At 47.8% G+C, this 26,318-nt stretch overlaps 2 protein-coding genes and 1 non-coding gene across 7 annotated transcripts; 1 reads left to right on the plus strand and 2 right to left on the minus strand.

Moving 5' to 3' along the window:
* Positions 1-5,363: 5,363 nt before the first annotated feature.
* Positions 5,364-15,616, minus strand: RBM23 (RNA binding motif protein 23). 4 transcript variants are annotated; one of them, XM_028166091.2, is made up of 15 exons: positions 15,405-15,464; positions 12,459-12,510; positions 11,733-11,808; positions 11,042-11,163; positions 10,491-10,538; positions 10,195-10,362; positions 9,936-9,989; positions 9,664-9,781; positions 9,415-9,567; positions 9,192-9,329; positions 8,595-8,660; positions 6,874-7,069; positions 6,682-6,786; positions 6,508-6,592; positions 5,364-6,422 (listed from the first exon to the last, which is right to left on the minus strand). In XM_028166091.2, exons 3-15 carry the CDS (start codon positions 11,796-11,798, stop codon positions 6,419-6,421), a joined length of 1,323 nt encoding a protein of 440 aa, XP_028021892.1. In that variant the 5' UTR covers positions 11,799-11,808; positions 12,459-12,510; positions 15,405-15,464; the 3' UTR covers positions 5,364-6,418. The 4 variants fall into 4 exon arrangements, with proteins under 4 accessions (XP_028021892.1, XP_057399038.1, XP_028021890.1 ...); XM_057543055.1 differs by having other exon boundaries at positions 5,369-6,422; positions 12,357-12,510; positions 15,405-15,616; XM_028166089.2 differs by lacking the exon at positions 12,459-12,510 and having other exon boundaries at positions 5,370-6,422; positions 15,405-15,615.
* A 1,263-nt stretch (positions 15,617-16,879) lies between these two features.
* PRMT5 (protein arginine methyltransferase 5) lies at positions 16,880-25,130 on the minus strand. Of its 2 annotated transcripts, none has more exons than XM_007180544.3 (17): positions 24,902-25,130; positions 24,118-24,236; positions 23,713-23,798; positions 23,412-23,546; positions 22,901-23,013; positions 22,705-22,754; positions 21,958-22,121; positions 21,017-21,178; positions 20,764-20,841; positions 20,610-20,668; positions 20,401-20,523; positions 20,139-20,314; positions 19,496-19,605; positions 18,948-19,041; positions 18,643-18,759; positions 18,242-18,306; positions 16,880-17,430 (listed from the first exon to the last, which is right to left on the minus strand). In XM_007180544.3, exons 1-17 carry the CDS (start codon positions 25,009-25,011, stop codon positions 17,278-17,280), a joined length of 1,914 nt encoding a protein of 637 aa, XP_007180606.1. In that variant the 5' UTR covers positions 25,012-25,130; the 3' UTR covers positions 16,880-17,277. The 2 variants fall into 2 exon arrangements, with proteins under 2 accessions (XP_007180606.1, XP_057399037.1); XM_057543054.1 differs by having other exon boundaries at positions 24,816-24,950.
* A 251-nt stretch (positions 25,131-25,381) lies between these two features.
* On the plus strand, positions 25,382-25,454 carry TRNAR-ACG (transfer RNA arginine (anticodon ACG)). Its single transcript has one exon. It is a non-coding gene; the product is annotated as a tRNA-Arg (tRNA).
* The last annotated feature ends 864 nt before the right edge of the window (positions 25,455-26,318 follow it).

Here is a 26,318-nt window from a genome sequence, read left to right on the forward strand (position 1 = left end):
CTCAAAGCACGGCACCACTCTGGAGATACAAATTTAAGTTGTGGTCCACAAAGTCCAACAGCCTCCCACAAGACTCACAGGTGACCATTATCGGATTTCTTGTTTGGGGAGTTTTGGGGGGAAGATTGGCAACTGAAGCCTAAGGATGGTATTATACTACACAGTTTCCCATTTTTCTGTTCAAATTACAACTTTAGGCAGAGGACCTGTGCTGATTTAAAATACTTATTCTGAAAGGAAACTGCCAGAGTAGGTAGGGCTAGGCTCTGGAGACCACAAAGACAGGTGCCATAGGAATGCTTGGGGGAGATTAGGAGGGATGCTTGCAAAGGACTGTAACAGAGACTGCTCTGGGATTTTCCCCAGCCAGACCAAGCAAAGGGCACTAGGTATCCTGAAGGTACTTGAGGGGCCCACCTTGATTTTCCAAAGCCATCTGGTTGTAACCTGATTAGAGTTTCAAGTATAAAGAGATTCGACCAGTGGGATTTGTTTTCCTGAAATGTAGCCTGTGTGTGACCTAGGACCTTGTAAGCCTGGGACTTTAGCCCAGGAACAATGAAGGTTTATTTTCACCATTGCCCCACCATCAGTTCCGCCCCTGTAAATCTCGAACATTCTCAAAGTTGGGGAGGAGAATTAGGTCAGGTAGAAAGTCAAGTATGTAGGCATCCAGAGGAATGGGAAGCTATCAAGTTCTAAGGCCTCTACAGGTTATCATTTCATTGCATCCTCACAACATCCCCAAGACGGGTACTACTGTTATCATTTCCTTTCTAAAAGGGAGGAGTCTGAGATAGAGAAGTAACACCTAAGCTTACTCAGCTGGTTTGTGGCAGAAGAGAGATCTGAAGCACATGGTGTTCCAGAGTATGATCTTTCTGCTACAGGGTGGAGGTTCCCTGGCTTGGTTGGGCCCAGGAAGTGGGAGAAGGAGGCTAATTCTCAGCACCATTCATTTTAAACAAGTAGGCTTCAGGATGCTTGAAAGCTGACTGAAGTTCCCAGCCTTTCTGGGATATTGGCAGGAGTCTGACAAGTCTCTGATTTCCAAGGTCACTGTTTCCCTCTTCTTGCAATCCAGCACTGACTGGCTCTTTTCCAATCTTCAGGCACCTCATCCACCCACTGCCCTCAAAAATAACTGCTTAATGGGTCTCCAGTAACTCCACCCAACTCCTTAAGGGCTCTTGAGAGCAGATCATCTGGGAGAGCCAAGAGAACTCATCCAACTTTTAAAAATATTTTATTTATTTATTTATGGCTGCATTGGGTCTTCATTGTTGGGTCTTTGTTGCTGCATGCGGGCTTTCTCTAGCTGTGGCAAGCGGGGGCTACTCTTCGATGCGGTGCACGGGCTTCTCATTGCAGTGGCTTCTCTTGTTGCGGAGCACTGACTCTAGGCACAAGGGCTTCAGTAATTGTGGCATGCGGGCTCAGCAGTTGTGGTGCAAGGGCGTAGTTGCTCCGCGGCATGTGGGATCTTCCAAGACCAGGGATCGAACCTATGTCCCCTGCATTGGCAGGCAGATTCTTAACCACTGGGCCACCAGGGAAGTCCCTCATCCAACTTTTAAAAGTGATCTTTGATCATCTCTTTCCTTGCCTCCATCTTCCCACATGATCTAAGTTGACTGGTCTGCTTCACCTCACACAGAGCTCTCTCAACTAAGAACACACTTTGAGGGACTTCCCTGGTGGCACAGTGGTTGAGAATCCACCTGCCAATGCAAGGGACACGGGTTCGAGCCCTGGTCTGGGAAGATCCCACATGCCGTGAAGCAACTAAGCCCATGCACCACAACTACTGAGCCTGCACTCTAGAGCCCGCGAGCCACAACTACTGAGCCCGCGTGCCGCAACTGCAAAGGCCCGTGCGCCTAGAACCTGTGCTCCGCAATGAGAAGCCACTGCAATGAGACGCCCTCGCACCGCAACGACGACCCAATGCAGCCAAAAAAAAAAAAAAAAAAAATGAAGAATACACTTTGCGAGCAATCAGTTCTGGATATAGAGTGCAAAAGTTGGAAGGGAAGGGGGGGATATCTGAAGCCAGAAGATTCAGACACACAGCTTCAGACCAGAACTCCTTTCCTGCATTCAGCTCATGACTACTCACTTCACCTGGTTGCCATGGAAACATCAGTCTCTGGGGTGGCAAGCATCACTTTAGACAGAAAGCTTCACAGGCTACCATGGTAACACCAAAAAGAGTAAAGCTGCCTCCTCTCTTGGAGCAGTGAGGAAGAAATGGACGAGACTGCTAGGGAAAGCAGGCTAGAAGGGACAGCCTCTGGAAAGCCTGGCTCTGACTTGAACTGAGAGGGAATTAATTCAACTCAACAGATACAAAATGGTGCAAACAAAACAGTAATGAAAAAGACACATCTATGACTGGCTTCATCAATCTATAACCATCTAGTAACAGAGTTTATAAAGAACTGTAAATAAAGTCAGAATAAGACCTACATAGGACCAAGAATACTGAAAAGGAAAACCAACTTCAACTAGGAAATCATCAGTCTTAAAGGACAGGATTTTGACCAGCAGAGAGGGGCAGGAAGAGAGAACAAGACAGTAGACATGGAAGTGGAAGAATTCAAGATACACTGAGAACTATGAGTATAGAGACAGAAAAAGTGACACTTCCCCATGACTCCAAGGCTTTGGCTTCCACAGTGATGCTGAGGCAGGTTAAGATTAAGATCAAGGGATCTGAAGCTAGACTGGACTGAAATCCCAAACTTGCTAACTGCATAATCGGGGGACAAGTTAGTTAACCTTTTGGGTATCAGTTTCCTCATTAACAAAGTAAATAAAAGAATCTACTTCAGAGGGTCGTTGTGAGGATTAAACAATTCAATACATATAAAATGATTCGGGGTTTCCCTGGTGGCGCACTGGTTGAGAATCTGCCTGCCAATGCAGGGGACACGGGTTCGAGCCCTGGTCTGGGAAGATCCCACATGCTGCGGAGCGACTAGGCCCGTGAGCCACAATTGCTGAGCCCGTGCGTCTGGAGCCTGTGCTCCGCAACAAGAGAGGCCGCAATAATGAGAGGCCCGCGCACCGCGATGAAGAGTGGCCCCCACTTGCCGCAACTAGAGAGAGCCCTCGCACAGAAACGAAGACCCAACACAGCCATAAATAAATAAATAAAATTAAAAAAAAATAAATAAAGCAAATAATTTTAAAAAAATAAATAAAAAAAAATAAAATGATTCGAACAATGCCTAACCCACACCAAATCCTGCATAAATGTAAATTCTCATTGTTAACCACCCCACTTTTTGGTGCCAGGAGAGCCTCTTCTGACTGTCCAAGTAATACTCCCCCCCACTCCTTTTTTTTCCAGTTGCAGCACGCGAACTTCTTGGTTGCGGCATGCATGTGGGATCTAGTTCCCCGACCAGGGATCGAACCTGGGCCCCCCTGCATTGGGAGCGTGGAGTCTTACCCACTGGACCACCAGGGAAGTCCCTGTCCAGGTAATACTTCCTGATTCACACCAGACTCTTTAAGAGAAAGGAGGGGCTGTGACAGAATATCTCCAAGTTTTTAGCTCATTTCCCTTCCTTATAAGCACCAAGACTAAAGGTTCATAGGTCACAGCCCTGCTTCCACTGGTAGCCCACAGAGCCTAAGAAAGAAGTAGGGTGAATCCCAATCCAGCAGCATTTAAAGAACAGGGAGGAATGCCACTGCCTTAGAGAAGAGAGAAGTGGAGGCTGTAAGCCGAAAGTCAGGTGAAAAATCCCATTCAGAATTGAGGACTGGTGGGAAAATTCTGACTGCACTGGGCACAGACCTGGGCAAGTCTCATCTCTACTCCCACCTTAGCCACCGTGCTCAGGCAGGAGGTTGAGGGAGGCTCCTTTACATCAGGCTGGGCCCAGAGGCTGTTCACTGCCCCTTCTCTCCACTCCAACCACCCCCTATAGAGGGATGAGTAACAAGAAGGCACTGAGTCACACACAGTGACACCGGCTGTTACCCACTAGACATTGTCACCTTATGTGGGTTAAGACTAGAACAGAAGTTGTCTTAGACATTCCCTTACTTCCACCCTTGTCTCTCTCCCAGCAAAAAGCTATGCAAGGCTCTAAGAACAAGGAGCAAGTTAGAACTGAGGTGGAAGGACGCAAAGTGCAGGAAGGCCAAGGCAGCTAGGAATGGGAGTATAAGGAAACTGAGCAGTGGTGGGGGCCCACCTGAGGGCAGGAAGCAAGGCCTGGGGGTACCTACAGTTTGAAGATGTTCAAGACTGCCATGAGGAGGCCTGGCCCATAGCCTCAGGAGGATGCATAAAAATGTAAAAATGGTCTGCACTGAGGTCAGGATGCCTTAGCAGCCGCATCAATAACTGCAAGGGACTGGGCCTTAGCCAGCTGCTCCTACCTAAAAATAACGCGGCCTCCTTCCCTTCTCCCAGGTCCAGAGAGCAAATTAGTACAGGGAAGGGGTAGGGGTGACAGTGGGTGAGACTGCAGCAGCCTGGAAGTCCCTCCAGAGTCCCAGTGGCCTTTTATGCCACAAGTAGGTTTCGGGTACTTAACACTGCAGTGTAAAGAGCAACGTCATAAGCTAACCACTAAAAAACCATCACTCTGCTTAGAAGCCTTAATTGACAAAACCTAGCAGCAATTATCCAAATTTTTAGCGTGACAATAAACTCTCAACATTCTGTTGCATAGAGACCAGTAAAGAATGGAGGAAGCCCACAGAGCCCTGTCCTTGAACCTCAGACCTTCTCCTTTTGGTTGGTCCCTAGTTGGCGAGCCAGGCTCTGGGCTGGCCCCTTGTTCTAAGCCTTACAAAGCAGGCAGAGGAAGGTGTGCCCTCACCTTTGGAAGGGCCATGCCTGGAATGCTCAGCTCCCTGGAATTCATCGACTGGTCTCAGGCCTGTGTTATCAGAGCCGTATGGAAAGAGTTGGGGGGAGTGAAAGGACGAACAACTGCAGACTTAAGGCCTGGGGAGCCCTGATGTATAACGCCCAAACCCCTTTGGATATTGGACTGGATGTCCACTACAGAAAGGTCCAAAGGCAGGTACACAGTTCAACAAGGTAAGAATGGTGAGCTTAGGAGGCTTCTCTGGTACTTAAGCTCCTCAGGATCACGAAACACCCTTAGAGCAAGGTGCAGAACGTGCTACCGTCACACTGCCATCTGGTGGAAAGACAAGATCTGTCCCCAGGCAGAGAGAGGGAGCCCGGAGGTCTGTCCACTAGGCAGGAAGGTTTGGAGGTAATCAAGATAAAGACAGAAGGAGACCACGGGGCATAAAGACCATGGGAGTATAAAGCAGATACAGATGGCGTTTCTGCCTTTCGTCTGTTTTTCTTTCTAAAGATCAGATTTTAAAAAAATTAAAATAAAGGAAAGAAAACTCAATGGCATTACAAATGTTTTATATCCCTAGAACCATTCGTGGTTTTGGCTCAGGATAAGTTAACGTCAGACAGACACACCACTGGACCGAGACCACACACATGGGCAGCTGCCGCCACAACCGTGGGACCTGCCTTTTGTACAAAGTTTATATATATATATTTATATTTATGTACACAGACACAAGGGTATAAAATACAGAGAGAAGGACTCACGTGTGCCCAGCTGGGCTTGAGCCCCCAGTCTCCAGAGGCACATGGAAGTGGTGGAGAGAAGCAGCCTCCCCTCCATCCTCCCACCCTGGGCCAAAGGAAGGACAACTACACAAAGGAAGATGGAAGATAACAGAAAGGTACCCCACCTTTCACTGAACTCCCGAATGCCCCTAAGACATCCAAAACGGCTGGCAGGAGAGATCATTCCCACACCTCCCAGCAAGATGTTGAGCCCACAGTAGCAGTTCTGGCCCCAAGCTAAGGTTTAAGGCAGGCTTCCCAACGCACATGTCCGTGCTATCTTCCAGGGCCCTTGTAGCAGCAAGCCAGCCCTTTCAAGGTTCACTCCCTCAAACTCCAAAGTCCTCACAGACCAGAGGTCTTAAAGGTTTTCCGTGACAGATTGTAGGGTAAAGGTACAGGCAGGCAGAGAGCGGTTAGTTCCTTCAGTTAATGCCCTATGGCCTTCCCAATGGGGGAGGAATCAAGGAATCAGTAAGAGGTGGTTGGAAAGGGCAAGGAAGGTCATCCCAGGAGACGAAAAACACAGAGAAACAGATGTTCAATGCAAGTGCAGATTCTGTTCTCTTCAACTGGCAGCTTTGCTCACCAGGGTCCACTCCCACTGCGGCTGCGGTGGGCAGGAGCTCTCCTTGGTGTCCGAGGGGGTCCCGGTTCCCCCACCGTCAATGTTCACACCCTCGGGATGGTTGGTCCACAGAATGGAGAGAAGGGGCCATGGAAGGGTAGACGTGGAGAAGGGAGTGGCAGGACCCAGAGGCAGAGGGAGGCAGTGGACTGCGCCACTCATTACCTGTGGCATGGAGAAGATGTAAACGGGAAGCCGGAGGAAAGAAAGGAACTGTGAACACTGAAATGAGCTGGGCCTTGAGACTCACATGGTTTGGGGGGTAAAGAGGCTGGAAAGCTGGAAGCACTGGGAGGCGATTGCCTGGGAGGCGAGGTTCAGGGCCGGACTCAGAGCTGGAACAAAGAGAGGCAAGGGAGTTAGCACAGAGCATTCATGCCTTCCAGGCCCGACCCTTCTCTGCCTTTCCCAAGTCCAAGTCTACCAGTCAAAGCCGCTGGGTTCAGGGCCCCCAAAGGAACTGCTCCATTCAGTTGCAAGGCAGCAGCTTGGGCAGCAGCAGCGGTGGTCGGCAGCTGGATTCCAGAGCCTCAGAGGGAAAGACGAGGTGGGGTTAAGTCCTAACCCTTGATGTAAAATTCAACGCCATGTTCTTCACTCTGCAGAGAAGCCCTACCTTCTGCCAATTTGGCCATGAGCTGCAAACGTCCACCCGCTGATCCCAGATCCAGCTCCTGGTCTCCGTCAGGAAAAGTGATGTCTGTGCCACCATCCAGTCGCTCGGTCACATGGCCAACCCTCATAGGCCGACCAGCAAGCTCAAAGCCATTCAACTGTTCCAGGGCCCGGCGGGCACACTCAGAGTCAGAGAACTACAAGAAACCCAGGCCATATCAGGTACCTCCTGGCCACAGACATGCTCTCAAAGCCCCACTAATACTCTCTCGTCCTACTGTCCCATGAAAATTGCATGCTCACTGTGGCTCAAACTTTTCTTTCCCAGGGAATGTGACCTAAGATCCCCATGCCCCCAAATGGTTCTCTAAAAAAGACCTTTTCCAGCTGACTCAAGCGCAATCACTTTTCAATCTTCCAGCTCCACTGAGAACCTAACAGCGCATCATCTGTAGGGAGCCCAGTCTGACAAGCTGTTTCACAAATGGGCGTATCAAATGGAAGTAAGACAGGCTGAGATCCAAGGCTCCTGAGCTTTAATTTCAGCCCTCAGGACTAGTAAGTTTCAGTCCTTAGTCAAGAACCAGGAACGTGGAACTCCAGAGCCCAGCCTCAGGAAGGCGCACACCCTGGTACTGAGAGCGAGACTGCACCCCCACTCCCACCCCGCCCCAGTGCCGCTGACTCTGGCCCACTGGCCAGAAGGCCTCTACTCTCTCGTCCCTTTCAGCAGCAGCACTAGCTGCAGCCTGGCATGAAGAGGATTCCCAGTCTGCTGTTTATGTGTCAAGGGTGTTGACCTAAAAGGCAGCAACACAAGGGCAAAAAGGCCCCACAGAAGCCTTTCTGCAGCTGAGCCACACAGGGAGCTAGAAAAGGTACTTGCCACCATGAACACCACAGCTGGCTTTATTTACTCTGGTATTACCTGTTCTAGGGCCTGGCACGTGGTACTGACGGTTCCTAGGCAGGTGGTGTAGGTGGCGTGCTTTTACCAGATACTTCTGAGATGAGCAATTCCCATGGTAGAACACAACCTACCTCCCCTCTGCCCTGCAGGCAACTGGGGGGTGGTGTATGCTGCCTGGATTGAGCCCAGAAAATATCAGCTTCTATCAGACTTTGTGGCTGGCAGCCAGTCCTAGCCTGGAGTCACATGGGGCTGGAAGAACCAGTTACGGGAATTGGAAACAATTTTGTTGGAGTGTCAGGAAAAGGTGAGACTTGCCCACTATTAGGTGGCCTCACTGTTTTCCCTACAGTGGTATTTAAATATAAAGATATTTCTCAATGGGGAAACTGCTTCAAACTGGGTAGGACCAGAGAGAAGTATATACCTTCTTATTCCCACCCCATCATGAAAATATACCAGTTCTATAAAGCACATCTATAAAGGCCCGTACCTAACCTCCCTCATGCCCCCAACCTCTTAGCTGCAGCCTGGAATCGTTACTATTACCCAGAGAGCAAGCTGTAGCACCAGGGAAGCTGGTTGACCTCCTGGACACCCCATACCAGTGCCACTGACAGAGTGTAGGAGCAAAGCCATGATCTCAAGCAATGCACTCATCTCAAGGGGCAGAAGGTTAGTCCAAGCTTCAGGCACCAGGGTTTATGGGTCATTTAGACAGTTCCTATGGGAGGAGGATGAAGCTAAGCTGCAAAATCAGACAAGTGGACAAACCTAAACTAAAATTAAAAAGTTGAAGACTAGAGACTCACCGTAATAAAACCATAACCTTTAGAGCGGCCTGTATCTGAGTCCTTCATCAGGACAATATTATCAATCTGCAGAATAGAGAAAAATAATCAATAATCTTTTGGCTAAGCCATACCTTTGATCTTTCCTACCCAGACTGTTCTTTTTTTTTTTTTGGCCATGCGCAGCATGTGGCATGTGGGATCTTAGTTTCCCAACCAGGGATCGAACCTGCGCCCCCTGCAGTGGAAGCACGGAGTCTTAACCACTGGACTGCCAGGGAAGTCCCTTACCCCAATTGTTCTAAATACCTCTAACTTTCTAACCAACCCATTACATCTCTCCAAATCATTTTAAAAAAGAGACAAAGCCCATCTCTTTCCCAAACACTTTTTCTGACTCATCTTACTTCATCTGGACCCCATTATTTGATTTCATGGTGCCAAATTTGTCTCCTGAGCAGTATGAATACAGATGGAGCCCAACTTTCCCAGCATGGACCCACATGGCCATCGTGAAACACGCAGTGGGTTAATCATGGTCAGACAGAACGAGAAGGTACACTTGCCCTCCCCACTTTTTCCGATTCCCTTCAGAGGTTTCCCTCACTTTCTACTCACTTTGCCAAAGGGCTCAAAGATGCCCCGGAGCATGTCCTCGGTGATATTGAAGTGCAGGGAGCCCACGAAGAGGCGCATTGGTCCACCACTGCCCTTCTGCAGGTTGTTGGCCATGGCTGCCAGTCGGTTTTTCTCAGCCTGCGGAAGGAGGAGATGATGGGTCATGCCCCACACCTACCACCATCAACTCCATCTTCTCATGTCCATTTCTCAGGCTGCTCACCTGTGAGGCCTGTACAATGATAGGCACTCCCAGCAGCCGCTGCCCGGTCAGCCCAATGGCCAGCGGCACAGACTGGATCTCACAGAATTCCACATAGGCAATGCCCTTAGAACGACGTGAGTTCCGATCTGAGATGATACGTACATCTCGAACCTATCCAGGGCAAAAAGGAAATCCTGAGTTGGGCATAAAGGGGGATGGATAGAAGACAGGCTTCTCAGAGACAACTAAGAGGGGGAAGAGGGTTACCTTGCCAACAGCCGAGAAAAAGTCCTCCAGGTCTCGAGGCCGAATGCGGGCAGCTAACTGCATACAGAACACCGTGCGGGCATCCCGCTCCTCAGGACTCAGATTATCAACTGGCTCCCTAAAGAGTGAGCAAAATCGTCGAGACCCTCCCTCCCAGTACTTGGTCGTCATTCTTCAGCTACCCTCAAGTACTAAACATTCCTGTGGTTTGGCTCAAACCGCTTTTTATTCATAACTCACAATCCCTAAAAGAGTGCTCATTGTCAACTCACCTGACTGGGCTCTTCTCTCGGAAATGAGGACTCTTACTGTGTCCATACCTACGCCTACGGAACAGAGAACAACCAAACTGAAAACCGGGTCACCCACCTTTATCCACACTGGCCCAGTGCTGGGTCTTCCACCATGAGAAAACCAGATTACAGCACCCCATCGCACATGCGAATTCTGAGTATCACCCCTCCAGTAACTGGGTCTCCTGCCTATCCCAAAATACGATACAAAGACGATCTTGTAAGCAAAAGGTGATACCCAGTGGCAAGCGGTGGACTCCTGTAGCGCACACGATCCTCATGACGTCGGTCTCGACTTCGTGACTCACTACTATGTCGACGATCCCAGCTACGGCTGCGGTGACGACGCTGCCGATCTCGACTCCGGCTCCGACTGCTTCTCCGCCTATGACGGTCTCGACTACGACTGTGGACGGCAATGACTATTAAGCTCCTTAAAAAACAAACCAACCTTTCTGGCCTTTAATGTACAGCTTTCCCTGGTTTCTTTCCATTTATAATTCTCAAAACCCAAGCGGCCCCAGAATGACTGACCTGCGTTTTCTATCCCTGCTTTTACTATGGCTCCGACTCCTCTTCTTCCTGTGAAAGAGAACATAAACTCTTATTACTGAGGTTTCATTATCTCTCCCAAGGATAAGAAATGACACTAAAGCAAGGGTGAAACAGAAAGCAGTGAAAGACCAAAGTCTAGAAGACAATATGGCAGAAGTTCACAACAATGGCATGACACCAGTTTACACAGAGCCCTGAATGCTGTCAGGCATCTGAAATGGCCATTTTCCCCCACAAAACCAAGCAAAAGCTCATGTTTCCAAATCAGAGATCCTCTTGCTATTTTATTCAAGTGAAATACTACATCAACGCCTGGACTGATCCACAAGTCTATCCACAAATCTACACTGGCAAGCGAAGACTAGAAGATCATTAACCCAGGTCACCATCATTCCCATGACCCAGTGGAGCCATTACTAAAAGTCAGAAATCTTACCAGCAACCACCTCCCTGTTCTGGCTGTCTCTATAACGGACACAGTTGCTTCCCTTCCTCAAGTTGCCAACCCATTTTCCTCAGGCCACACTCACTTGCTTGCCTCCCCACTGGCGCTGCTCCCACTGGTGCCACTGCCACTGCTGCCGGTACGGCTGGTGCTGTTGGTGGTGTTACTAGGGCTCTCCTTTTCAACCTCGTTAGTTTGCTGCTCATCCTGAGGGGTTCGCCAGGAAAATGACACAAGGTACCAGGTGGCAGACACACAGATTCCATTGGGCAAGGAAAGAAGTGGACAAGGAAGAAAGCTCATGAAATCGAAGCTCTCAATCATCTAAACAGTTTCTAAGCACCTGGACCTCCTAACAAAAAGAATAAGAGAAGAAGGAAAGAAACTACCCAAAAAGAAGAAATCAGATTTTGAAGTCAAACCTTTAGCTACCCCAACATCTGTTCCACTAACACCCATTTCCCTGGAGAGTGAGAAATGAGAGTTTTGCCTGAGATACACTGACCTTCTACTGTGTCACTGAGAGCTGTGAGCAAAGCACTGGTTCCCACCGCAACTTCATGTCCCCCCGACCCCCAGTTTCTGGGGCCCTTTCTGTAAGCATGGCCCTTGAGTATCGGCCTCCAGCAGAGCTTACTAAAAGATTATGCCTTTCATGAAAGCCACTGCACATAATAAACGAACAGGGAAAGAAGATTCACAAAACGTTGAAACTGATGATCCACAAGTGCTTTTTCTTACCAGCCCAATTCCAAGAGTGAGATGGGGAATCTTACCTCCTCTTTTTTATAGGGAGCCTCCAGCATGGCCTCAATCACTATATCAAAGTCATCGGACGCCATTGTAGCAGATCTGAGGAGAGGACATCAATACATAAGAACCTCATTTATATTTTTCCTCCCCTTCCAGCACCCCACATTCCCTACCCCCTGCAAGAAACAGACTTCAGGATATACAGTTCTGTTTCTTGAACTCCAAAGGTACCTTACCCGCTGTTGCTTACCCTAAGTTTATTTTTGCACCTTACTGATCTGAACTAGTTCTGCTTTGTGGCTTAGAAAAGGTCAGGGGTCTAGAAGAAAACTGAATATCTAGGTAGAAACAGTATACAATATAGACCCCGTCCTGTGAAGAGAAAATATTGGTACTCAAAATTACTGTTTACTTTACAACAGACATTCGGCCTCCATTCTACTGTTCAAAATTCTGAATAAATAATTAGTTTAAACTTAAATCGGCACATATTTCCCATAAAAAGGTAAGAACGCATGACTAAAAATTAGGAGCAAGACAAAGCAATACCAGAATAATGCAGATTTGTCCTAAGCTTTTCCCCACACCACCGCCCAACATAAATAATGAGGGGATTCATCATTAAGCATTTTCTGTACAATACCAACCAGAGTTTGGGTAACTCAGAAAGACCATGATTAAGACAAGCTTAACCAGTCCCACTTTGAAGCCTTTCTGTCTAGGAAGGTACAGTAGGACTTCTCGCCTACCCCAAGCTTTCACATCTAGCAATGGTCTTTCCCAAGTCTGTCCACGACAGGTCTATCAAATAAAAAAAAACAGAAGACACCAAACAAAATCAATAGGATAAATTATTCAGAAATTACTGGTCTGAAATTATCAATATACATAACATGGATGACTCGCAAAATAATTATGCTGAGTGGAAGGAAACAGGTAAAAAAAAGAATACATACTGTATGATTTCATTTACATAAAATTCTAGAAAATGCAAACTAACCTGTAGTGACAGAAAGCAGACCAGTGGTTACCTAAGGATAAGAATAGGTGGAAAGGGGCTAGGATGAAAGGATTATAAAAGGGCATTTTGGAATTTGGGAGGTGATGGTTTCATGGGTGTTAACACATATCAAAACACATCAAAACCCATCAAACTATACACTTTAATGTGTACAGTTTTATTTTATGTCAATTACATCTTAATAAAGCTGAAAAAAAAACTAATCTAAATACTTTCTATGCAAGGTTAATCATAATTAGACTTTCCATATCCTCAAGAACTTTGTCCTCTTTAAAGCAGCTAATGCATCATCCAATCATGCTGTCTTGGTTGCCCTCAGAGTCCATAGCCTATTTTGATGACTTAATAAGAGTAATCATTATATCAATATCTATCATTTATAGTACCTAATATTGCTAGGCACTATGCTAAACATGTTACAGATAAAATTCTTGGAAAGAGCCAACCAATAAAACTTACTTGGAGCCAAATTTAAGGCTTAAAATGGAAACCAAACCAAAATCAAATAGGTGTGTCTAAAAACCAGTGAACTCAATCTCTTATACTAACACCTTACATTTATTTAACAATCAATGGTAACATATGCTACAGGCAAATATTGGATCTAATGCACAGATGACGGACTTCCCTGGTGGTCTAGTGGGTAAGACTCCGTGCTCCCAATGCAGGGGGCCCGGGTTCGATCCCTGGTCAAGGAACTAGATCCCACATGCATGCTGCAAGTAAAAAGCCCATATGCCGCAACTAAAGATCCCACGTGCCTGAACTAAGACGCTGCACAGCAGAAAGGAAGGGAGGGAGGGAGGAAGGGAGGAAGGAAAGAAGGAAGGAAGAAAGATTTTAAAAATGCACAGATGAAAAAACTGAGGTTCTGTGAACTGCCCAAAGTCACAAAGCTCAAATGGAGAAGCTGACCCTTGATCATAAGTCTTCCGACTCTTAAATCTAATATTCTAACAGGTTACTGCTCTCTCACGTGGTTTATAACTTAAACCCTAAAGGAAATTTAAAAAAGAAAAGTACACAGCTTACCAAGATGTCTATTTTAAATTTACACTGACCTGAAGAATTAATGTTCTGATACGTGTATCAAAAGAATCAGTCCCATTAGTCACACCTATTGTGTGGCTTACAGATATTCAGCGTGTAACAGTATATGCTACAAAATATTAGAAACCAGGCTGATTTTTTTTTTCAGGCTGATTTTAATATATGCTATCTGATTTTAATATATGGCAGCATATATCTTAATATATGCTACTGTGGGAAAAAATGGTTCTAAAAGTAAGTTTTTGATCTACAAGCTCTGTTCCTTTCATTCATTTTGGCTGCCAAATCTATACAATTTTTCTAAGTGTCATAACGCTTCTCTTTTTCACAGCCTGCCTTTAACTCTCCAAATGAAATGCTTCAAGAACTGCTCTTTGTTGAGTGCTAGTACAGCATAGGGATAACTTAACACCAAAAAAAAACTTTCATGTAAGTTGACAAATGAACCCCTTCCTATGGAATAAAGTTTTCAGACTTCAGAAACAAATGAATGAATCTATTTAAGCACAGACATATATAACACCAGCACACTTTGAAACTTGCAATCTTGCTGGGTTTAGTCTATCTTTCTAGATGTCCTAAAAACAGAATGTCCCAAACACTGTATGCTTTCACGTTGGGAGTTTTCAAACTCTTTGAGTCCTAACTTATGGGTCAAAGTCCACTCAATCCCATACATTAAAATATTATAGTGCTTTCTTCCAACCCTGCTCCAAAAACTATGTTAAAGGCCCACAATCACGGCACTACGTGGACCTTGTCATAGCACAGACAAGACCCAAGCCAGCACAGACAAGACCCCACTGCCGCGGGGGCAAAGGAGAGTGAAGAACCACTGTCAGCCCTGATCAGGCAGAATTCACCAAACGCTGGAGTCCCAGGGGTGATGGTAGCGCCATCTCCTGGGTCCGGTAACTGAGCTGGGCACAAACATCTCCAAACTGAAGACAACTTAATTAAGAACAGAAACAATGAGAAAGATAAAATCATTCCCCATGTTGTGTAACAAGCCAAGGCCACGCTTCAAAAAATGGTCCTACAAGTTACCGACTGGCAGCATCTCTGCGAGGGCCAGTGTCCCGATTCTAAAGCCTCGTATGTGGCCCCACTATGCTCCTCTACCGCCACAGGATGTGTGGGCAGAGTGGCCAACATACTGAACATGAGTCTTTGAGAGACTGAAGATTGAAGAAGAAGCCTCAATTCCCTCATCTCTCTCTGAGTGGTGGCACTAGGGGCTGAAAACGGATCCCACATGTCCTCTCAGACCGTGGTGGGTCGATGCTCCCTCCACAGTGTGGGACACCCTAAATGTCAGGGCTGCGGGGACCTGGAAAGAGATAAGTCACTGGGACCCTTGAAACAGCATCTTCATCGCTAAAGGATGTAGCCACGAGGGTGCCGATGGATTACAGTTAGGTAGCGAACACTTCCAGATCAAAGTAAACAAAAATTTTTTTTTAATTTTAAAAGTTTGCCCCCCCAAAAAATAAATAAATAAAAAGTTTGCCCAATTCTTCTCTTGACGCCATTTTCTGCCTGTGACGTCAGGGGGAGGCGCCGTGCGACAACGTCACGCATAGGTGACGTTTCGGGGGGGGGACCCGGTTTCGGGGTTTCTTACCAGTTCCGGGTCCCCGCAGGGGGGGGGTGGTCCCGGTTCCCTCCGTTCCTTTGGGTGTGTCGGGGGACGCGAAGCACGGCTCCCTTCCAGAGACTCAGCAGTAAGAGCCCCACTACAATCGGAGCCGCTCCTCTTCCCGCAAAATGGCGGCAGCTCCGCTGTCTTCCAGAACGTTCCCCAATCTGCGCAGGCGCCGAAACACTCAGGCGGCGGAATTAATCTCACTGGTATCGCGGCAACACTCCAAAGTACAGATTTTCATTGGCTAAAATCCTGAGCATGGGTGGAGCCAAGCTCAAAGGTCTCTTAGCAACCATCAAGTGCCCACTGATTGGCTAATCCTTCCGAGACTGAGGGAAAGCAGAAGCATCCTTAGGTAGCCGCCTACCGCTCTGTCATTGGTTAAATGACTTGCGGAAGGCGCGGCAACCGGGCAGAGCACCGGAGAGAAGGATCCTCCGGCTCGCTCCCGGCTCTCCTGTAGACTAGGCGAACACCGCGGAGGAGCCTATTGACGTCCTTGGTCGTCCCCACTCAGATTTGCCAAGGAGCTCACGTCAGGCTTCTCTGGGACAGCTTTCTTGAGAGCAACTGTATTTGCTTCCCGTGGGGAGGGATGCTGGGCTGCACATCCCCATTCTGTCATACAACCCTCCCAACCGCTGCCTCGTTCCCTCAGCGCTTGGATCTCACGAGACTGTCACAGATTTGTCTTCCGCATTCTGCCTGGTCCTACAGCTCACATACCTTCAGTTCAAATCAGTGCCCCACACACCTCCCACCGCAAGGGTAAACTTGAGGCAGTTTCTCAGGTGACTCGGTGCAGCAGTACTCAGCCCTCCAACCAGAAAGAGAAGGAACTGATGTCCACCCTCACGTTGCAACGTCTTCCAGAACCCCCAGAGCCTTCAGCTGCTTAATACAGCTGCCAGAAAGATAGCTGGTTATAACATGGAGAGGGCCACGGAGTCACAGGAACCGTGTTGAGTCCTGATTTGAATACTAACTTTATATCATTGTACCAATTCAAATTCCTTTTCTGTAAAATGTAGAATTGGACTAGATTATCTCTTAGGACTTCAAACTCTAATCCTATGATTTTATTCAAACAAAATAAGTGGCTTCTTGCTGGCGAAGCCTGGATGACTTCCAGTTTCTCTCCCAAGAGGTAACAGAGGAGCTGGCAGTACAGCAGCTCAGGAAGGTGGAAGGGAAGCTGGCTTCACTCACTACCCTATCTTTCTCCATGGCAACAAACACTATGCCTCCTCCCCCAGACAAGAGCCTAATCACAGGTCCTAACGGACAAGACCTCTCTGTAGCTGGTCAGAAAGGCCTATAATTGGGAGTCCAAGAGTCACCACTAAGCTTCTTAAATAGGAAATAAAGCTAGGCCCCTTCAAGTCTTGGATAAGAGCATAGATCTGAATATGTGTAAGTAATGGGTGGAGAAGCAGAGGCAGGGGGCAGCAGAGTTGGAGCAGGAAGGGCCATAACCTCACTTTATTTGTATTTCCTCCTTACACAAAATCATCAAAATAGGAACAGAGATGGGCAGAGAAAAGGGCTGAAAAGTTGTTCAATCCACATGTTCTCAGGGCTATCCCAGGGAGCACTTGAGGCTGAGTGCCTGTTGGAGTAGCCGCAGATCCAACATGAATTCCTCATGCCCTGGCCTGAAGTCTTCACAGATTGGTGGCGTGAGCCCTGCAATTCTCATCCTTTGCCCATCTTGACATAAGGCAGGAAAGTGGACTGAAATGCTCCTCTCTGATGGGCAAGGCAAATCAGAGCCCATGGTGTACTGCACCTTCTGTGCTACAGGAGCAGAACCTGAAGCTGCTTCCAAGGCTCTAGACACCTGCAGGCAGGGCTAGAGGCCAATGGTGTAAGAGCGGCCTGTGGGGTTGTGAATAGCAGAACAGACTGGTGCTGTCACAGCCCACTCATACCACACCTTCTTGGAATTGCTGCATCGCCAGAAACGCACACAGATGGTCTGGCCTTCACGCACGGTAATGGGCTGCTGTAAGAAGAAAGACATGGAGGTTCAGGGTGGAGCTAATGAATTTTATGTGGCAATGTACTAAGCTAGGTGTGGAGATAAAATGATCAAACGATGTTCCAACCCTCATGAGGTTTATTTGAAGTCTATCAGAACAAATAATCAGAAATGAACAATCAGACACTGAACAAATAATCAAAAGTGGGATGAACACTGTGAACAGGGATAGGGTGCTATGAAAACACCTATGAAAGGTAACACTAACCTAGTCTACAAGGTCAGGGAAAATTATCTGACAATAAGAATGTTTAATGAGACTTGGAAGATAAGTCAGCTGAGTCAAGAAATGAGCCAAGAACTTTACAGGCAGAGGACAAAGGTGTGAAACCCCGAGGCAGGAAAGAACATGGGGCATTAGAGGAACCAAAAGAAGGTCCATAGGACTGAAGCAATGTAATCCAAGGACAGTGGCTGAAAAGGCAGGCGAAAACTAGATCACACCAAGTCTAACAAAGATTTAAGACCTTATCGTAGGGCAGTGGAGAGACATTGAAGGGTTTTAAAAGCAGGAGAGAGATAGGATCAGATTCAGGTTTTTAAAAGATGACTCTTGCTCCAGGTAGAGAATGGACAGAAGAATAGCCAGAGTAGATGTGGGAAGCCAGGTGGAAGGCCCCTGCACATATCCCAACATCTACAACAGGATCCAAGAGCACGTGAGAGCAGTAGAACATGGGTCACAGACAAGCATCATCCTGGGAGAAGGGAAGGGGCAGAACACCAATGACAAAAGTTACTCTTTAACCCAAGGAGCCTTACAGGTGATTCCTACCTTAATGGGGAAGAGGATGGGAAACCATGAAAACATCCCAGGAGAGTGAGTCTCTGGACGGATACCTAAGTGGACAAAGTAATTTAAAAAACTGAGTATAACTGATTCACTTTGCTGTACACCTGAAACTAACACAACATTGGAAAACAACTATACTCCAATAAAAATTTTAAAAATTAAAAATAAAAAAAAATTGAGGTCTCCATGACTCTGCTTTTTGCCTAGATTGAGGAGAATCTCTTCTGTGAACACAGAAGCAAGTAATCAAAGATCTCCATTCACTGATTCCTGGGTTCCCTGTGACTCTAAATGAAACATGTACATAGGCTGCCCGAAACATGTACGTACGCTGCCCAGGTAGCATGGTCTTATACTCCCCATCTACTGCCCCAAACACTCACTCAGAGTGATGTCCTGATAAAGCACAGTCTCAAAGTAGCCTGCAAAGCCATGCAGCACTGTGTTCACCTCCACGGGAAACTCCAAGGTGCAGTAGCGGTTGTTGTCAATCATAGGATCTGTCAGGGGAGAGCGGTGTGGGTGATGAGCGGCCAGAAACCCTAGACAACTTGGTAAGGCATGAGCAGGAACCAGGAGAGGGAGCCTTGATAGAGAGCAGATAGAGCAGACTCAGGACAGCAAGGGAGGAAACCAGGAGGGTGAGCTCTCTCCCAACCAGTCAGAGCACAGCCATGCAGGAACCCACCTCTGTTGGGATGGCTGAAGGTAAAACAGGGCTGGGGCGCAGACAGCTGGTGGAAATTGTGCAGCCGTACCACATAAGGCATTTCAAACTGGGCCTGTCCCGAGAGAGAAAAAGATCTGGAGAAGACGGGCGAGAGCGACCTAATTCCCCAGGGAATGCAGCTCAAGCTTTAGGGACACAGATAAAGATAAAAACACAGGGACTTCCCTGATGGTCCAGTGCCTAAGACTGCGCTCCCAATGCAGGGGGCCCGGGTTCCATCCCTGGTCAGGGAACTAGATCCCACATGCTGCAACTGAAGATCCCAGCACGCGGCAACGAAGATACCATGTGCCGCAACTGAGACCCGACGCAGCCAAATAAATAAATATTTTAAAAAAAAAAAGAAAAAGAAAAAGATAAAAACATAGTTTCACTTCAATCGCTTTCCCACATCCCCAACTCCTTCACCTCTTCATCTTCTCCAGTGGAAGAAAACACTTATGCTCACAGAGGAAAAGAAAAGGACTAAAGAGAAAAGAGTCCTCCAGAAGAGAGTAGCTCTTTACCTCAGGGTCGCGGTCCTTTTCCCGACAGGCTCGGACCTCATTGTACAGCTTGGAGGAGGAGATGGGAGCTAGAAAGGAGGTGTACTCCCCAGGGATGCTCACGCCATCATCTGCAGAGCGGGAGAGTCACATTACTTCCCAAGGGATGGAAATGGTGCATCTGTACTGAAAGCCCAGACCTCCCATATCAAAATAGACCCAGGCAGCTCCATGCTATCACATTCCCAGGCCAACCTGCTCCTAACTCCTGCCCTGGGGGATTCTACTTCTAGGTTAATTTAGAGTCACACAAGAGTGAAACTGGAAGGAACCCAAGGTATTTTAATCTAGTGGTTCTTAACTTTCTTTCCTGTAAGATCCTGATGAAAGCTAAGCCCAAAGTACATATGTCAGCTCAGGAAGTCCACAGATGTCAGACTAAGAGTCTCTGCTCTGGTCCACTCCCCTCATTTTACAGATACGAATACCGAGGTTCAGAGAAATTGCTTCATTTGCTAAGGGCACTGACCCAAGTCTGCCCTGCCTTCCCTAAACTCTGTAACCTCCTCTAGGCTGCTGCCATACCCATCCCTCCCCAGTCCCGTCCAGCCTTCCCAGTTGATAATCCAATCCCCTTACTCAGTACACCCCAGGCTGGAGGCACCTTTTAGGAAGTGCTGGGCTCCATCCAGGCACTCCGGTGACAGCTCATTATCAGCGAAGGACCCCAGAAGCTCACTGACAATGATATCCGCTTTCTCTGGAGCCACCCATTCCCGCATGTCCGAGGAGACTACTGTCACCTGGCTTCCCCATTCTTCAAACTGCCAGTTCTCCAGCCTAAAACAGAGATGATACAAGTGAGGATAAGATAAGAAAAACTGACACTGGGGACAAACTTCCCAGCAAAAAAGGTGGCTACTCACGTCACCACAGCATTTGGGTTCTTCTCCACAGCGTACAGCTTTATCCGCCGGTCAGCCTGCTTGGCTGCCCGCAGGGAAGCGTTCACCAGGGGCCCCCGGCCTGCTCCCAGCACCATCAGCACTCTAAGAAAGAGAGGGAGGAGTTAAGCTGACTCTGCATGTAGAGAAGCAGGCATGCAAATCTCTGGAATCATGGGGAGAGCACTCACTGGACATTGGTGTCCTTCTCTTCCTCTGGCACTCGGTCTAACAGACATTTATAGATGGCCTGGGGGAACGAGGGAAGACCTCATGGCTATAATGCCATCCTCACCCAGGTCATCCCGGCCCTGTGCTTGACCCCATCTGGGACCCACACTGTACCTGCTGGTATTGAGAGTATTTGATAGGGTCCTTTTCAAACACTTCGTATGTCTGAGATTCCAGATTATCCATCAGTGGCTGATGAATGAGAGGAAAAAGGCAAAGTAAGTTAGCCAGTTTCTGGCAAGGACAATGCACCAGAATACCGAAACCTTCCCACTGCCTCCTGAGCTTTGGTAGGATTTTAGGGCACCTGTTCTCAAGAGACATTTCCTCCCCCAACCTCCCTCCTCTCAGTGTACTCCAGACCCACCTGGAGTGGGGACTGCAGGTAGTCTTCATAGCCCTTGGCAAAGAGTTCGTAGGCATTGGGTGGAGGTCGATTCTGGCTCAAGTATTCCAAGTACTGGAGGTAGGAGCAGAACTCTTTCTCTGAGTGGTGGTTGGTGCCTGTGATGATGAATTGCACCTCCAACTGTGAGAATAAGTCAGACCATCAGACACAGTCCTTATACCAAGAGGGTATTATTATGGTTTATGGCCAAAGAACTCTAGCATAAAATAAGGCCCAGATCACCAAATACCAACAAAAGCGTCAAGAGCCCTCCTATGCCACGTAAACATCATCCTGGCTCAAGAGGCCCATGGATTGTTGCTATAACTTTTTTTTTTTTTTAATTTATTTATTTTTGTCTGCCTTGGGTCTTCGTTGCTGCACACGGGCTTTCTCTAGCTGCAGGGAGCAGGGGCTGCTCCTCGTTGCAGTGCGCAGGCTTCTCCTTGCAGTGGCTTCTCTCGTTGCGGAGCACAGGCTCTAGGGGTGCAGGCTTCAGTAGTTGTGGCTTGCAGGCTCTAGATCGCAGGCTCAGTAGTTGTTGTGCACGGGCTTAGTTGCTCTGCAGCATGTGGGATCTTCCCAGACCAGGGATCGAACCCATGTCCCCTGCATTGGCAGGCGGATTCTTAACCACTGCACCACCAGGGAAGCCCTGTTGCTATAACTTCTTGAGTGAAACTTTCTGCAAAGTTCTCATGAGATCTGGTTCCTTTTGAAATGTTACTGGGGCCTCTACTGCTATTTGCCTTTTTGCTCTCAAGACCCCCAACTTTGCCGAAATTGCTCTCCAGAAACTAGAGGGGAAAAGAGCCCCACAGAGGGGAAAAAAAAAACACAACAAAGAACACCCCATCATACATATGTGAATAAGGCAAGAGGATTAGCTGCAGCACCTTTAGAACCCTTCTACTACACACCTTGAGGAGTCGGAAGATCAGCCTCTGGTGCATCTTAGAAAGAACAGGAAATCCCTTCTTATTGGTCAGGAAAATGCTGGTGGGGAGAATGGCTGCTTTGATGGGCTCCCCAAGCCAACGATCAATGACATGATTAGATGGGAGGTCAGCACCAATTTCGAGAGCTACACAAGGGAAAAGAAAGACCTGTCAATCACTGATAGGCCAGAAGCCTTTCCTTGCTCTTTTTTTTTTTTTTTTTTTTTTTTTAAGGATTTTCTTATTTTATTTATTTATTTATTTATTTATTTTTGGCTGTGTTGGGTCTTCGGTTCGTGCGAGGGCTTTCTCCAGTTGCGGCAAGCGGGGGCCACTCTTCATCGCGGTGCGGGGACCGCTCTTCATCGCGGTGCGCGGGCCTTTCTCTATCGCGGCCCCTCCCGTCGCGGGGCACAGGCTCCAGACGCGCAGGCTCAGCAATTGTGGCTCACGGGCCCAGCCGCTCCGTGGCATGTGGGATCTTCCCAGACCAGGGCTCGAACCCGTGTCCCCTGCATTAGCAGGCAGATTCTCAACCACTGCGCCACCAGGGAAGCCCCTTTCCTTGCTCTTTTGTGCAAGATCTGTCTACTCCTTAAGAGCAAGGCAGACCTGAGGCACAGAGAAAGTAGCAAAACTTCCCAGCAGCCAAGTGTACATGAGACCCCTGATTTTTGGTCACAGGAGGTCAGAGAATGATAACCTATTCCAGGATATATGTGGACTTACCCACCGCAATCCTCTTGCTATAATCACACAAGGTCCGGAAGTTGTGCCACCTGTCCAGAGTCAAATACAGAAAAATACAGTCAAATACATATGGCCCACCAATCACCATACCTCAAGGAGGCCTTCCTACAGGTTCCACTCTGTACTTCCCTCCACCCTAGGCTTTGCCCTGGTACAGCAGCAAAAGGAGACATACCACATCCATGTCTTCTCCTCTCCACTGTACTCCTCTGTGTGTGAAGTTGGCGCATTCTCAATTATATCATCTCTCAGGTCCTCCGGTGCCACCAATGGCACCCGCATCCAGAACTGCACACAAACAATAAATAGGTTCTGTACCCTATTTAGAACTGTTTTGAACTCATTGGGTCCAGAAAGCTTCCTTCAACTAAAAAGATCTTGATCCAGATTTCAAATTACTCTCTTTATATGCTTTTCCCAATATGTGATTATATGTATGTGTACACGTATCTTGTGCATATCCTTAAGTATCTGCCTTGTCTTCTATTTCACTACAAGTTGCTGGAAGTAATTGAATATTCTATATATTTTATAACTCTCTGCTTACCACTTTTAGTTGTGGGTAGGCAGTACTGACATTTCAATTCTGCCAAATGCACCTTTTAATGAATGGCTAGGAACAAGAAGATACTTAGCACAGCCTGACTACCATAATATGCAGCAGGAAAGGAGGCCCTCAGCCATACCATGGAGGAGTGGTGGCCAGTGTGGATGTGGTTGGTCAAAACTCTAGCCAAGTTTGTGTTATCTTCCTGATTTAGGGGCAGCAGGAAAGCTGGAAGACCCAAATATGCCCCAAAATTCAGCTCCTGTAACATAGCCTGGAATGGAGATCAAGAGGAAAAAGTTAATAGCTAGCAATTCAAATAGCTTTAACTGCATTATATTAGATTTACTAAGTTATGGAGGGGGAAAAAACTACTCTCCCCATCCAGCTTGTTTACAGACCTGATCTTTAAAAAGATTAATTGAAGAGGTCAGTCTTACCGCCTCGGAGTTCCTGCGGATCTTTTCCACTTTTGAGTCTGGGCGAATCCATGGAGAAAGCTTTCCCACAATTAGTGTATTCCAGTCTGCACTCCCCCACCCAAGAAAGACAAAGACTGAATGAGGTTCAGAACTTTACTCATTCAATTTCTAGTTCTTAACAGGGACTAGAGAGTTAGAGATGAGACAGACTTTTTCTATCACAGATACAGGACAGGAGAGCCTGACGCAGAATAGGGAACTAAGGCTTTTAGCAGGTAAGCAAGGAGAGAACAAGAGTTATCTATATCCCGGGGAGAACCAATATATCCAAGTCAAGAAAGGAAGAGAAGGAAGGCACTGATAAAGCATAAATAAAGTTGTTATTGCCTCTAATAATTAAAGGGCATGTGGGATGGTCCCTACCCCTTCCTGACAGCAGTAGGTCTGATCGTGTCTGGGGGCCCGGCCGATTCTTAGCAGGTTCCTGAGTGAACTCCCTCTTGAAACGCGGGTGGAACACAGGCATGCAGAGGAAATCAAACCTACAACCGCGACAGACCCAGAATCGTCATGTAAAGACAAGAGCAGTGCCCAGACATCCAAGCAATTGGACTAGGCTACCTTGATTCTGCACAACCCTTTCAGCTGCCGTCAGTCATCCGACTGGACTGCTGAATTCAGCCCACCTTGGGGCATATCACTTCCGCTGTACTGTGCCTCAATTTCTCCCCGGAACACAGCCATGGAAAAGATGAGTAAAGAGAAACGATGAAAATCCACACCACGTGGACTTTCTATTCTGCTGTCACTGGTTTTCCAAGACTGTCACATCCAGATCTGCACCAGTACTGCCCAAGTTTCCCCCCTCAAGGTTCTTCTCTTCTCTCTCTAGCCCCCTAACTCTTACACTCTCAGACGATAATCTCGCTCTCCATGGCCCTGGAGGTCTGTACGCCCCCTGTGTGAGTTCACTTGGTAACTCCCCTGACTTTGGGGTTCAGTGACCCCACGCCCCCAACAAGTTTCTTTTTCTCTCTCTCACGCTCCAGGGCCCGAGGCTTCTCCCCTCCAAGGATTAATGGTTTCCCCCGCCCTCGTCGTATCCACTCCGACCCCCTCACCCCTGCCTCTCGGGAATGACTGGTCTGCGCCTCTCTGTCCCTGAGTTCGGACCCCACATTCCGCTCGCAGAGGTCCAGGCCCTCACCCCTGCTTGGCCACAGCCCCCAGTGTGTCAGCTATTTCGGGGACGCAATTCAGGTCCCTCCCGCTGGACACGCGACTTCCACTGGCACCTCCGACCGCCATCGCCGCCATCTTTTCCCCCGCGCTGTCCACGCCGAGATTCCCTGACACTAGCAGCCAATCACAAAGCCGAAGAAAAGCCCCCAAAAGGCGGGACGAGTCTCCCTAACAACCAAAGCGTCTTCCACGGCTCCGGAGCTGGAGGAGGAGGGGTGGGGAGTGGCTCTTCCCGCCAATCCGCGGGCTGCACAGTGACGTACGGCGTGGCTCCGGAAGAGTCACCAATCTCAGGGTCTGGTTCTTGACGAACTTCAATCTCCCATAATGCTCCGTGTACTCGTAGAATTCCGTTAAGAGACTACATGTCCCATGAAACACTGCAGCATAAAACCCTGCAGTATAAACTGGAAGTATCATCATTGAGAACTGCAAAATTGTTTCAGGGCCAGTGGCGCAATGGATAACGCGTCTGACTACGGATCAGAAGATTCCAGGTTCGACTCCTGGCTGGCTCGATGGGACAGGTGTTTCCTTTATTGCATACCACGCAGTATGGACATAAGCAGTATTTTGAAAGTCTCCCCTTCTTTCTTCTTTAAAATTTCCTCATTATCTCTCGCCCTCATTTTGAGGTCTTAATTTTATTGCGTTTTGCAGCCATTTTATGTCAGCTTTTCCCCTTACCGAATTCAAAGGTGGTTCTTGTGTCACTACTTAGGTCCATCCGAATCCTGAGAAAACCGGGTTGATGGCTGGGGTCTTTGTATGGGCCTTAGTATATTTTTAAATAGATTGTGGCAATTCAGCCACTAAGTCTTTGTGATTCTATGTCTCAAACACAAAAAAAGTAAACAAACACCTAAACACACACACACACACTGATGATAGAGAAAAGGAACTCATGGTGAGGAAATACAGTGAGGAGAGAGGAGTAATGAACTGCCTGGCGGAGGCCTGAGAGAACCTCCACATTTTCCTTTGTGAATGCCTGCTCCAGGGGTGGAAAAGAAGGAAAGGAAAGCAAAGAAAGACATAGAAAGGGAATACCTGAAGGCAGGGAGGCCAGAAGTGCTGAGGGCCTGGCAGCAGTGTTGGAAACAGAACACAGTACAAAAGGCCCGAGGCAGGAGGCGTTGACAGAATTCAGGGACCGACTGACAGGGAGCGTGATAAAGGGAAGTCTGTGGGTGATAACCCAGGGTTCTGGCCTCTGTAGAAGCTGGTTTAGGGAGAATCAGGGTTTGGGTTTGAAAATGCTGAATTGGACGTCTAGGGGGCGCTGTGTAATAGAGAGTTGGATGAACAGTGATCTGAAACTGACAAGATTTGGAAATCGCCGGAAGAGAGGTAGTGACTGAAGCCATGAGACTGAATGAGAT

Source organism: Balaenoptera acutorostrata, chromosome 3 (genome assembly GCF_949987535.1).
Source record: "Balaenoptera acutorostrata chromosome 3, mBalAcu1.1, whole genome shotgun sequence".
Taxonomy (NCBI): domain Eukaryota; kingdom Metazoa; phylum Chordata; class Mammalia; order Artiodactyla; family Balaenopteridae; genus Balaenoptera; species Balaenoptera acutorostrata.